Source organism: Anomaloglossus baeobatrachus, chromosome 8, assembly GCF_048569485.1.
Source record: "Anomaloglossus baeobatrachus isolate aAnoBae1 chromosome 8, aAnoBae1.hap1, whole genome shotgun sequence".
Classification (NCBI taxonomy): domain Eukaryota; kingdom Metazoa; phylum Chordata; class Amphibia; order Anura; family Aromobatidae; genus Anomaloglossus; species Anomaloglossus baeobatrachus.
In genome coordinates, this window is record NC_134360.1 from 226074324 (window position 1) to 226088807 (window position 14484).

A 14484-nucleotide genomic window follows, 5' to 3' on the forward strand; every position below is an offset into this window, starting at 1 on the left:
GTGAAAAAAAATAAAGATTTGCTTTAAAATAGATTTTCTGTGAATTATTTTTTGGACCAAGACAAATCTACCATTTATATAGAACACAACGGACGGAAAAGTCAACTTTAGTGATCAATGCCAGGCAGCTGCTGCAAGTCTACGCAAATCATAGGATGCATTTAAAGAGGCAGAGAGAACATAGATCTGCCTCTAGAAAAGTGATTAGTGCGGCCACAGTTCGAATAACGTGCAGAATGTTGGGCTCCAGCGTATAAGAACTTTGCCGAACTTGAGCGAGTGCAGACAAAAGTGATCAAGCGTATTACAGAAATGAGTGAACTGCAGAAGATGGGTTATCAAACTGAGTAAGTCAGTTCAGAAAAAGATCTTTTTACGTCTAGGACTGATATGATGACAAAGGGATATCTATGTCTAGAGGAAAGAAGATTTAAATCATAATCATAGACGTAGATTCTCTACTGTTAGAGCAGTGATACTAAGGAACTCTCTGCAACATGATGATGTAATGGTTGTTTCACTAAAAGTTTCAGGAAAGTCCTGGATGCTTTTCTTAAAAAATATATTACAGGTTATGGTCTGTGAATTCTGTGATGGGGCGTTCATCCAAGGAACTCATCTGATTGCCATATGTGGAGTTTGGAAGGAATTATTCTCTTAATATGGGGCAATTAGATTCTGCCTCATGGTTTTATAACAGACTTCTTTATAAGGGGGCGGTTCTAGCGGCGTTACTAAGCAGCCACCCAATAGAAGCGGAGGGGCGGAGATGAGCGGGACGTAACATCCCGCCCACCTCTTTCCTTCCTCATTGCCGGTGGACGCAGGTAAGGAGATGTTCGTCGTTCCTGCGGTGTCACACATAGCGATGTGTGCTGCCTCAGGAACGACGAACAACCAGCAGCATGCACCACCAGCGATATTATGAAAAGGAGCGACGTGTCAACGATCAACGATTTTTGACGTTTTTGCGATCGTTGATCGTCGGTCCTTTTAGTCACACGCGGTGATGTTGCTAACGACGCTGGATGTGCGTCAGAACACCAAAACACCGTGACCCTAACGATATATCGTTTGCGATGTTGCAGCGTGTAAAGCACCCCTTAGGCTATGTGCGCACTAGAAAGTGACTATTTCTTAAGAAAAAAAACTGAGCCTCTTAAAGAATCCCACACCCACGGTAAAAAAAAACGCACCAAAACCGCATGCGGTTTTACCGCGGTTTGCCACGGATTTACCACAGATTTTCCGCAAGTTGGTCCCTGTGAATTTTTCACCATTATCTATGGCAAAAACCGCAGGTACCTGCGGAAAAGAAGTGACATGCTCATTAATTCCTCAGCGGAAAATCCGCGGGTATAAAACAAAACAAACAGTTTGCGCACAACATTTTTAAAACCCATAGGATTTGCTGGGGAATGACTGCAGCAATGTTAGACACATTTTCTGCAGCACTTCCGCAGTAAAATCCGCAGTAAATCTGCAGCTTGCGCACAGGGCCTAAGGGTGCCCTCACACGAGCATATAACTCGCATGAGTATCGGAACGCATCACTCGGTGCGGTTGCACACTCTCTGGACAGGAGCATGTCAGCCGCATAGAAATACATGCAACCGACCGGCTCCTGTGAGGAGAGTGTGAGTCCGTGACGGGTGATGCAACGCGAGACTCATGCGAGGCACTCGCAACTGTGACACCGGCCTAAGAAAACAAATCTCAGCACGCTGCGAGTGGCCGTGTATATCGGATGAGACCCGCCTGTTCAAGTCTACAGGTGCAAGAAGCAAAAAAAATATTGTATGCCTTGCAGACCAAACTAGTGGCACCTGGTTTTACGGATATATTACCATTCTTTAGCATAAAACACTGTAAATTATTGGAAATGAATAATAGCTTCTAAGGAAAAAAAAACAAAGCAGATTTCATACACACTGCACGTGGATGACAAGTGGGGAAAAAAATCGTTTTACTTTTCTGAATGAAAATAAGACAGATTTCGGATACATTGGTGCAAACATTCCCTTAAAGGGACCCGGTCACCTACTCACCTGCGAGGCGGTTGGGTCCAATGAGCTTCACTAGTTTGAGGTCCGGCATCTCTTCTCTTCTTGCAATCGCAGTCCTCCTTCCCAGCTCCACGTAGCTGCCACATCCCAAGTAATCCACAGTGGCTTCCATTGCGCTCCTGCGTACGTACCCTTCTCTCTACCCTGCTGAGGACAGATTAAAGTATTGTAGCGCACATATGCGAACATTCTTTGTTTCTCGCTCCTGCACACTACTGTACTTTGCTTTGCCCGCAGCAGGATAGAGAAGTGCGCATGCGCAGAAGCGCAAAGGAGGACACTGTGATGACGTAGGACGCATTATCCACATGAAGCAAAAAGGAAGACCGTGATCGCAAGTACAGGGGAAATGCCGGGTCAAGACCAGCAATGTCCATTGAACCGGACTGCCCCACAGATGAGTAAGGTTCCGTTTAATGTTATCCATAACCTGTGCAAATCCATTGAGAAAATAAAATCAGCTCAAAAAGGAGAATAAAAATAAACTAAAACAAGGGGGTAGTGCAAGTGTGAACGCCCGCTTATAATTCTAACATACTGTATGTGGCACTACTATGAGGAGGAGCGGGCAAAGCGCCAATTCTGATACTTCACCTCAAAGACACTCTTGAAGGGTACTTTGAATTTATGACCACATTCAAAAGTATTAATGGTGTGGTGTGCACATTTATGCAACCACTTAATTAGTTTAATTTTCCACCTGAAAAGACATGTTCTCAAGAAAGTTGTACAAATTATGGGTGAAATTTAGAAAAAGTGGGTTTTGTTTACACATGACAAAAACCTGGCATTTCATTAGGGAGGGGGGGGTGTAAAGTTTATAGCCAATGTAGATTACCTTTTTCATTCAGAGGGTGAATATCCAATGCTGAAGTTTTGGTCGTATGGTTTACACCTTGCAAATTATCCATATAAAAACACTTAGTACAAATTGCTAAATGCTGCGACTGTGAGATCCGTGTAGAGTCCACTCCGCAATACAAACACCGATATGCGGCTTCTCCAGAAGAACATTCACAGCTTCATTTAGATTTAGAGACACACGGTGTGGTTGGTGTGTGGGGGTGGGGGTGTGTGTAAAAATATATATTTATTTCATGGGAGCACCCCCCAAGTATTTTTGTAGCATTTTTCAGGTGTGTATTACACTTGCTTCTCCTACAACATATATTTAATAAAGCTTGTTTTATTCACCAAAAATGTCCGACAAAGTGAAGAAAAGCCGGATGTGTGAAAGCGGCCTAAGGCTGAAACTGCACTTTGCATTTCCACCTGTGTTTTAGGTGTGTTTAGGTCCGTTTTGAGAAGCACCTTTTTCATGCCAAAAGGCATGCGTTTTGATTTCACAGCAGTCTATGGAAAAATGGAGATTTCTAGACCGCACTGAGTTTCTAAACGCTGCGTTTCATTTGCATATTTTGTGGCAAAAACCATGCATTCAAAGAAGCAGCATGTCAATTTTTTTTGCCATTTGGGGTGTGTTTTGGTAACATAGAAGTCAATGAGAAGTAGCAAAAACCAAGATTCCTTCAAATTCCTGCGTTTTACCTGCTTTTTCAGTGAAGAAAACATGCTTTTTGGACATCAAAATAATGATTTGATATGTCCCTTTACACACACACACACACACACACACACACACACACACACACACACACACACACACACACACACACACACACACACACACACACACACACACACACACACACACACACACACACACACAATTAAATTTAAGAAGAATATGCATTTATTGCTATATTAGCGATAAAATTTATATTGCCGCTATAATTTAATGAAATATATCTATTTTCATTATTTTTCCCATTAATATAGATATGATCCTTTTTTCCCTCATTCTGTTTGACTGTTTAAACTTTATTTAGCAGTGTCTTGATGTTCAAAACGCATCTGTCAAAACGCAGGTGACAAAGCATGTAAAAAAGCGCTGAAAAGCCACTTTGGTGTTAATGCTGATTTTTCCAGGTATTTGTCTTTGATATAGCTAGATGCAGATTACATGCATATTTGGTGTGTTTTTAGTGCATTTCCACAGTGGAAATTCATGTGTGTGTTTTTAGCTGTGAATTTTCCATACAATGCAAGTTAATGGGTAAAAGTCTGCACAGAAAACTCAGTGTACCCACAAGAGAAATTGACATACAGGCAAAGACTAAGACGACAAAAAAAAAAAAAAAAAAAGCATAGTTCCACTTTCCTCGAACTGTAAGGCCCAGTGCCCATGCTGTGTAGTTTCGACAAATTTTCAGAAATCTGCAGCAAAATCTGCATGTCGATTGTGAATCCAGCAAAGTCTATCAGAATTCAAAAGTGCTGTGCCCACGTTGCTTATTTTTCTGGTGCAGATAAAAAGAAATCTGCACCAAATACACAAGGGAAAAATACTTCACATTGGCACAGCACTTCTGAATTCTGATACACTTTGTTGGCTTCACAATGGACATGCAGATTTTGCTGCAGATTTCTGAAAATCTGCATTCAAATATGCAGCGTGGGCACAGGGCCTAAGATGCTAGTATTTTCACTGTCAAAAAGTAAGTGTGAAGGGGGGTGGGGGGTGGGGGGTGGAGATCAACCAGGAAATGTAGCCTTTAGGCTATGTGCGCACTTACCGGATTTTGCCGCGGATTTTCCGCGGATTTGCTGCATGTTTCGCTGCAGAAAATGTTCATAACATCTCTGCAGTGAATCACCAGCAAATCCTAAGGAGAAAAAAAATCCTGTGCGCACTGGGCGGAATTTGACAGCTGCATGTTTTGCTGCGGGAATCCCGCAGCAAAAACAAGTGCATGTCACTTCTTTTCTGCACATCGCTGCGGGATTTCACTCCATTGACTCAATGTTAATCATGAAATCCCGCAGGGAATAACGCAGGCAGCAAATTCTGTGCGGTTCACTGCGTTTTCCTGCGGTATTTTGCGGTTTACCTCCGGTAATGTGCATCACTTGCTTGCGGTTTTGCAGGGAAGTGATGTCATTACAGGAAGAGGAAGCCGTGCAGAGAGTAAACACACACATCACAGACATAGAACACAGACACATAGAACACACATAGAAAGAAAACGGAAATATAGGAAAAAGAACGTGGGCTCCGCTGCATATTTACCGTCCAGCCGAGGTAAGCACACAGCGGCGGCCCGGTATCCTCAGGCTGGGGAGGGAGAGGGGCAGGGGTAATGTCCCCCGCCTCACTCCCCCTCCGGCAGCCGAGAATATCAGCCGCAGCTGCCCCGGGACTGTTGCATACATTATGCGGCAGCACCGGGAGTGTCCTCGGCTCTTCTTGCCACCGTGTAGCAGTGGTGACAAGGTAATACAAGGGGTTAATGGTGATGGGGGACCACCACCATTAACCCCAGGCTTGATCATGGCAGCGTCTATGTGACAGCTGACATGATCAACCCGTAAGTAAAGTGAAAAAACACACAGACACCGAAAAATCCTTTATTTTAAATAAAACCAACAAGCCTCGTTCACCATTTTATTAACCCCCCCAAACAAAGCTCCGGCGTAATCCACACAGCTCCGGCATAATCCACAGCTCCGGCATAATCCACAGGGTCCTGCACTGCTTCCATCCAGCCGCGACTGTCACAGACACAGGCTGAATGCAGCAGACAGCAGAGGTAATTACCGGTCATTTCCCACGGCCGGTAATGTAAACTCACTGCCGACCGTGGGAAATGCAGCGATCTGTCCTCTATCTATCCCTCTATCTATTCTTCTGTCTATCTACTATCAGAATTAAATGTATTTTTTTTTTTTTTTCTTCAATGTGCTTTATTGCATTGAATGCAATAAAGCACATCCCAACCCGCACGCGGCAAAACCGCGGCAATACCGCGAATAAAACCGCAGCAAACCGCATGCGGTTTTCAGGTGCGGTTTCCCGCGGTTTTTTACCGCGGGTGCGGTAATCTTTGAGAGCATGCGGAATTTTCTCAAGAAAATTCCATTTCCCAGTGCGCACAGAGCCTTAAGCAGGCTATGCAAACACATACATTTTTTTTTTTTTTAATCACCAATGGGTAAAAAAAATAAAAATATAAATTGATGCTGCATTTTATGGTCCCCACAAAATGCAGCCCAGAAAAGAAAGCAAAGTCCTCACATCAAATCTGATATCTCAGACTTTGCTGATAAAGGAAAAGCATGCAGTTTATGGCGACTAAGGCTATGTGCCCACGCTGCGGATTTTGCCGCGGATTTACCGCGGATTTTCCGAAAATCTGCAGCAGCGGCACTTCCAAGCCATTTCAATGGCATTTTAGAAATGCTGTGTCCATGCTGCGGATTTTTCCGCGGATTTTGATCCGGAAAAATCTGCAGCATGTCAATTATTGTTGCGGATTTTGGTGCGGAGTTTGGGTATAGAATGGGGAAAAAAAAAAAAATCCGCATCAAAATCCGCGGCAAATTCGCGGCAAAAATAAGGTGCGGATTTGCCGCGAAAGTCGCGGATTTTCATGCAGAAAAATCCGCAGGTACATTCTACCGTGGACACATAGCCTAAGGCTACGAACACACATCCAGCTTTTCTCACATTTGTCGGATCTAGCGCACTCCAGTACTGTTTATACAGTACAGTGGCTGCGCGACAAGCTCCGGTCACGTGCTGCGACGCAGCCACTGTACTGTATAAACTGTACGGGAGCACGTGAGAAAAGCCGGATGTGTGTTGGTAGCCTAAAAAGTCGCAAAAAAAAAAAAAACACTGCAGCGTGCGCATAGGGCCTCTTTCATTCGTCGACATCTTTGCTCATCTAGATGTTCTAAACAGATTCGCAAAAGGTCACTTGCATTTTCAGATCAAAACCCACTCCAACCTCTGCCTGGTGCAAGGTTTTTGGCAGAGGTTGCATTATCAATTTTTTTTTAGATAAACCTGTGAGACTTTATAGTATTTGCAACATTGTGTTGAATAAAAATAAAAAAAGTTCAGCACGTTTTATGGGTTTTGCACCAAATTCAGAGACCATACACATAAATTTGAAGACATAAAACAGCAAAAGTAACTTCATAAAAATCGCAAGTGATGACTTGGTTCCTGACAGATTGAACCCGCACCAGTCTACCTGCGGGCTTGTTTCATAGGGAATTTCCGCCAACTCTCAGGCTGCAGAACTGACGCAGTGATAATACGCATTGCAAAAGGTGAAATCTTCTTTACCTTTTAGGCAGAGTCGTGTGCACAATGTTTCCAAACCATGCTTGTAGTGTAAATCACAGCAAAGGAACATATGTGCAAAAAAGGTCAAAACTGGTTTCCGGGACACTTAATCCAGTGATAAATGAAATTTGTGTAATCCCGATGTAAATGTAACGATGGATGTATTAAAAAGGAACCAGATCTTAACCCAATACAAAATGTTATCTACTTTCTTTAATTCCAATCTGTACAAACTGGATGTAATCAAAGCTTTATTCAGTTTGCCTGAAAATGAAAAGCCAAAAAAAAAAAAAAACCCATCCAACTGAATTTTTCTCAATTCCCAGATTGGAAGAAAAAAAAAACAAAAAAAAAACCTTTAGAACTTTTAAAGCAAAAAAATCAACATACATAAGTACTTTAGTAATAATTTACAGATACATACTAATGAAAATACAATTTCACAAAAAAATTGTAAACATTTTTTGCACACTTGTCAGTCTTTTTTTTTTTCTTCTTTTTGGCAAAGTGCTCTCTCGATGACAAATAAATAAAAACAGACAACAAAGTTTGGACTAATTCAAGACAGTACAAAACAAAAAAATAAATCAAGATGCGCAAGGTGAGAACTTAGTGGCGCAATAATACTCATAAGGACGGGGGGGGGGGGCAGCGAGACAGTCATGGCTCTGGCGTGCATTTGTGGTGGTGGCTCCGGTGCTGCAGGACACAAGCTGCTCCGCCGATTGACTCCAAAATAGAAACGAGTTATAAAAATAACTAAATTATCTTCTATTTTATACACAATAAGTGATCTGGAATTTACCCAAACATTTACAAAGAAACGGAAGTGAAAACTTTATGCGTGACTTATAGGTAGCTGTGCCATGGAGTGAGGCAGGAGCGACTGGAGACCAATCGGAGTTGGAGAGTGAGCTGCAGAGAGAAGAAGATCTTATTAGTTCTAGGTCTGATGCATAACATCACTACAATCATTGACAAATATAGAAGCAGAGATCAACTCAAGATAAGCCAAGAGGTGAGATACATGCAAGGGGATTACAGAAAGTCTAAGGGTATGTGTGACGCGCTCACAGGGGTCAGAGGGTTACCCGTAACCGGGCCGTGAAGCTTCTTCTGGGTCGCCGCGGTGGCCTTGCCCGGTTCCGTGACCCCAGCAGTGTCATTAAAGCTGGGCATGGGGACGATGGGGGTAGTTGTTCGTGACCCCACCTGTGGTGTGCGGCCAATTATTTGCTGCCGCTACGGAAATTCTCTCTTTTGGGGCAGATTGTGGCGCAGCTTGGGTGTTGCAGCTCTCCACAGGTAGGGCTTGGCCCCAGGGAGGATGATGGGAGCGGTAGTCGCCAATGGCGAAGGGGCGTGATGTTAGAAGCGTCAGCATAAACGGGACGACACAGAGGGTGCAGTTCAAGTTCTTTACTCACTTGAAGCACACCGCCGTTGGAGCACAGAGCTACACTGTGATAGGCTTCAGCTGATCCTGGATACTTCGGAGGTCGAGGCCAGTTTATCCTTCTGTGCATCTTTCGATTTTTTCCCCTGTACCCCCAGCTCCTGGGCCGTGGAACAGGTCACGAGTACCTTCTGCACTCCCCGTGAACCCTGGTATCCCCTTCTTTCCTAAGAACCCGGGGCAAGCTTCCAGCTCCAGACCACAGGCCCTGAACTGTCAGTGCCTCTGCTTATCTCCTCCTGAGTGCGACCTAGCACTTCCTGCACCCGGATCAGACTCACTACTGTGTGTGAGATGGCTCCTAACTTCCCCTGTTGGTGCCCCGCCTCCCGGGTTCCTGAACTAGTGGGAAAAACATCCCATACCTAGTGATTGCCACCTCTGCAAATACCCTAGCCCAGTTCCAGTGGAAGAGCTCCCGTGTTATGTGTTGGTTGAGTGTGTTGTTGGTTGTTTACCGGTGACGACCTCCGTATCAGAGATGAATACTGCACCTCTGGTGAGATGCAGTACCCTGTGGCGAATGAAGCCACAGGGGCGCCATGTGCACACGCTGCAAATTAGGTAAATTTTCAACACCAAAAAAGTTTTTTGGGGCTTTTTTGTAAAATAAATGCCTATAAAAAGGGCTACAAAATGCAGGAAAATAAAAAAGCACCAACAATTGAAATGCTGCTGCTTTTTTTCTGCACCCAAAACTGCAAAAAGCTGAAACATGTGCATTTCAGAAGTCTCAGACTTAGCTTGGACAAGGATGGAAACGCAGTTTTGGGTGACAAACTGCAGCAAATATGCAATGTGCACACAAGGCCATAAGTAGCCCCCCCCCACACAGTCTATCCCCAGTGTTTTTGAAGTACCACACCGGTAGCATGAATGCTTCACATTTATGTTCAGAAATTAGCATAGGAAATATTCAAGTAAGATGGGAAGGAACTACCCATGGTGGTGTTGTCAGAGGGTGCAGGACTCAGCCCACCCCAGACCTGAAGACTGTTTGTAAATTGTAACCTGAACGTCTATTGTTTTATTGTGTAACTGTATTTTGGTAAACAGCCACAAGATGGCCCCAGTGTGCTCGACCACTTCCCTGGTCTTGTAGGATAGAAAGCGTTAGTGGGGGTGATGCGACACACAATCAGGAGTTGTGAGCAAAGGGCAGGAGAGTCACCCAGAGAGGAGAGAAATACCACACTTGTGGGAGGTGTAGCCGCGTTTTAGAGTGAATTGCTGGACCCTAAGGGTCAATCCTGGACCGGTGGAACGTGGGATCCTGGAACTGTAGAATTGGTCTAACCACATCCCCTGCTGTTGGTTTCGTCCAGCCGGTCGGGAAGGCGTTCCCCTGCCGCGATAACCTGAAAAACCCTCCTGGCAGCTGAAGGCAAGTTGCACTCTCCGGAGTAGGGTAGGTCTGGTCCTGGCCAGAAGCAGTAGCCTGGGGAAGAAGACGCTGTGGACCCTGTCAGGCATATTGCAAGTCCCTGTGGGTGGGATGACTGTGTTCAGGAGATGGCATGATTTGGACTGTGCGTGTGAGGCTGACCAGGGGGATGGGGGCCTAGTGGAGCCTGAAGGTACCCAGGTGGCAGGGCAGCGTGCGGCCGCCAATGTATACCGTATTTTTGTGAATGACTAGACTGAGAGGAATCCTTATGGCACCAATGCTGGTGCCCTAAATGTGCCTGTGTATACAATAAAGGTTATCGTTTTGTTACAACCACGGAGTGAAGCGGTTATCCTTGAAATTATGTCCCAGGAGTGCCGTATGAATGAAGTGGTGGGCGAACAGCACGGAAGATCCCCTGCAAGTGGACTGAGGTCAAGCAGGTATGGGGTTAACCGCCTACTGCGCTGTGGCCGGTTAACCCCTGCACACATGGGTACCATTGCCTGCGGTCCTCACCCTACATTGTGGAGAGCTAGGACTGTTTCACACATTCAGCATTTTGCCGGATTCAGCACACCAGTACAATGCAATGCTGTACAATGGCATCGCGGCAAGCTCCGATCACATGCTGTCATGTGACCGGAGCTTGCCGCAATGCCATTGAACAGTATTGCACTGTAGTGGTGTGTGTCAAATCCGACGAACCATGCCGGATGTGTGAAACGGGCCTTACTAGTAACAGAATTAACAATAAGCCTAATTCTATTTTCTCTAGTCCCCTTGCACGACAGCACCACAGAAGAAATCCCAAAGAAATAATATCAGGGAGCAATTCTAGCCTGGAGAGCTTTCCTCCAAAAAGGCCAAATTTTTATTGGACATTACTTCTAATCTATCATGTCTAGAAAAGGTACGGACTGATGAGCAGGTAGCGCGCCATAGACCTGCTCCATGGAAGCACTGCCTCAGCTCAGCAGATAGACCGGGCCCTACTGGAAAGAGCTGTAAACGTTTCTGGAGGTGATAGATTCTGTTTCTCATATGTTCCGCAGATTGCCTTCTTAATCCAATTAGAAATGGTACACCGATACCCTCTTGCCTTTATTTTGACCGTAGTACAGAATAAAAAGACATTGATATTTTTTCAAGGGCTTGGTTCATAGAAGATAATCAACACCAACCTCTGAAAACCTAAAAGAGTGAAACTTTCTTGTTTGACGGGTTTTGGTGGCATGAAGGAAGGACAATTTCTTGAGACATATGGAATTCTGAAGTTACTTTAGGTAGAAAAGAGGAATTCTGGTGGAAAACAATTTTGTCTTCTACAACTCTTAGGGCCCCTGGATTGAAATAGCCTGAAGTTAAATCGATTCTCCTGACTCCTGTGATGGCAACTAGCAAAACCACGTTCCAGGATAATCTATCAAAGTCTACCAAACAAAATTGTTAGAACAGTAAACCTTTGGTCCCATGGTTAAATTAAGCTGGCTAATCTTGGCTGCAATCTGGAAGCTGTCATCATGAATCTTCTCATCCAGTGATGATCCGCTACGTTTTGATTGAAGAATGAGCTTAAAGTGGAGATTATTGCAGATTGGTGGGAGAATAAAAGGACTTTCCAGTGTAAAGTGTGCTTTACACGCTGCGATATCGCTAGCGATGTCATGCGCGATAGCATCGGACCCAGTCGTTCGTGCGACATTTGATGATCACTGCCGTAGCGAACATTATCGCTACGGCAGCGTCACACGCACATACCTTGTCAGCAACGTCGCTGTCACCGCCGAACAATCCCTTCTTCAAGGGGGAGGTGCGTTCAGCATCACAGCGATGTCACTGCGGCGTCACTAAGCGGCCAGCCAATAGCAGAGGAGGGGCAGAGATGAGCGGCCGGAACGTGCCGCCCACCTCCTTCCTTCCTCATTGCTGGTGGACACAGGTAAGGAGATATTCCTCGTTCCTGCGGTGTCACACATAGCGATGTGTGATGCCGCAAGAGCGACAAACAACCAGCAGCAGGCACCACTAATGATATTTGGAAAAGAAGCGACGTGTCAACGATCAGCGATTTTTCACGTTTTTTGAGATCGTTGATAGTCGCTCCGTGGTGTCATACGCTGCGATGTCGTTAACGGCGCCGGATGTGCGTCACTAATGACGTGACCCCGACGATATATCGTTAGCGATGTTGCAGCGTGTAAAGCACCCTTTAGACTGTTCTCTCTCAAACCAACTTCTTTTTGGACAGAAAGGTGCTTCCAGGATTATTCTGACTCCTCCTGCCCCTTATCTTCTGTAGAGTTCTTGGTAGAAGTGGATTTTGTGGGAAGGCAAATGTCAGTCTGAACCCTCAGAGGAGAGCCAATGCAGCTACTGCTATACAGGCATCATTTGGGTCAAGAGAAAAATATTGGTCTACGTGCCTTCAAATAGGTCTATCTCTGTATAAACTGAGTCGTTGACTAACATCTCAATGACTTCCATATCAAAACGCCATTCTCCTGGTTATACAATTTCTCTGTTCAGGAAGTCTAAATGAACGCTGGAGGAGCCTTTTAACCTCTTCACCCGCAGGTGATTTTCAGATTTGCTCCCCTTCTGCAGAGAGCAATAAATGTTATTTTTCTGCCAATCTTACCATAACTTGTCAGTATACTGCCTCAGGTCAGTACAAGTTCGTAGATACCAAACATGTATACTTTTATTTGAGAAAAAAAAAAAAAATAAAGAGAATTGTGCTTTTGGCGCCATTTTCCACGGCCTGTAGCGTTCTTATTTTTCGGAATCTGGGCTTCAGTGACTGCTTATTTATTGTGTCTTGAGGTGGCGTTTTTAATTATACCATTTGTGTGCAGAGATGGTACATTTTGAGAGCCTGTTATTCCATTACAAAAAAAAATAAAAAAAATTGTGGCGACCAAAAAATTCCAAGACCTACTGATCAGAAAAGACTTTCTGCCACTGGGGAAGAAACGTTGAGATACGGCCCACCACTACTCTGGTGTCAGTCGGCGCTGTCACTGGTTCAGCTTCCTCCTTTAGAGTAACTCAAACAACCTGACTTCCCTCTGAGGGATCTGGGTCTGTGATTAACAAAAGGACCTCTTTTTCCTTACGTTCTTTGGTTCAGGTTCTGAAAATAAATCATCTAATGCTGGGCCAGACATTTATACTCCCCAAAAGGGAATGGAACACAGCTTGATCTTTGAAGCCACATCCTGATTCCATGACTACAGCCAAAGAGCTTGTCTTGCTGAATTTGACAATTGGAGACCTGGCTTCTGGGGAAGCATCTAGGCACCCTGTATCCTTCTGGAGAAAAGGAAGGGATGCTACACTCCTCTAGGGGTGCCAATGGAGATGTGGTCTTCCAGCTGATTGAGCCACTAGAACATTGATCTTAAGACACATTGAAACTACATTTGTCCTCCGTAATGAAGCAGAGATCTCCAATGATTTTCTCAACAGGATGACCAATTTCCAATTCATGGGACCCCGAAAGCTGGGAAGGGTCTTCAGAAGATCTGCAGATGCCAATGTTGTCTACTTCGAAACTGTGGCCAACTGGATGTTGAACTTTGGCATTTCAGACAAACATCTCGCTATTTTCTCTAATGGGAATCTTTCAGCTAAGTAGGGATCTCTAGACGTCTCTCTGGAAACTCCCATTCATTCGTAATCCTCATGCTCTGGATATTTTCATGAACAGGAAACACCATTTTCTTTTTTGTAACCAAGTCCTCCAAACATCTGATCCCAAACAGTTTGAGCATATGTCTTCTCTTCTACCTCCATAGTAGTTCTTACAGCTGCAAGTAATTGCTCCATGTCTTTGGACGAAAAGTAATATTTGTTTGTCCTTTTGGGAATGGAGCCTAGCTTGCCTTCTAGCAATTCCTCGGAGATGGAAGTCCATCCTCCCTGCAAGTCTTAGTCAGATTCCTCCACTAAGGCAATCTTCCTTTTCTTAGACCCTTCTAGTGTCAAAGATATGGATTTGGAGAACTCTACAGAAGACTGAATTTACTGATGTACCATTCCTTTCATTTCCTCCACTGAGGAAGGTTATTCCTTTTTGCTAGAAAAATTATGCAGCTTTGGCATAATTTTTTTTTTTTTATTATTGCACGTCACAATTTGCAACTTGCCGTCTTTGCTTTTGTTTTTGGTGCAAGATACTTGCCCCCCCCCCCCTAAAAAAAAAAAAAAAAAAAAGGGTGGAGGGTAGAAGTCTAAAGATATCCTGCCCAAAAGGAAAGGCCTACCTATGCCAAGTATATACTTACTGGGATAGTGCTGGGCTCTGCAGATGCAAAGCAAGTAGAAGCCACACCTTCCATAATCAAGATAGATGACATCCTCAGGTAGGATCTTCCTT

At 44.4% G+C, this 14484-nt stretch overlaps 1 protein-coding gene across 1 annotated transcript in view; it reads right to left on the reverse strand.

The window, feature by feature from the left end:
- Positions 1-7676: 7676 nt before the first annotated feature.
- LHX8 (LIM homeobox 8) overlaps positions 7677-14484 on the reverse strand; it is a 28150-nt gene continuing 21342 nt past the window's right edge. The window contains exon 9 of the mRNA XM_075321122.1: positions 7677-8175. Coding sequence (XP_075177237.1) covers positions 8099-8175 — 77 coding nt within the window. The 3' untranslated portion in view covers positions 7677-8098. The remainder of the gene's footprint in view (positions 8176-14484) is intronic.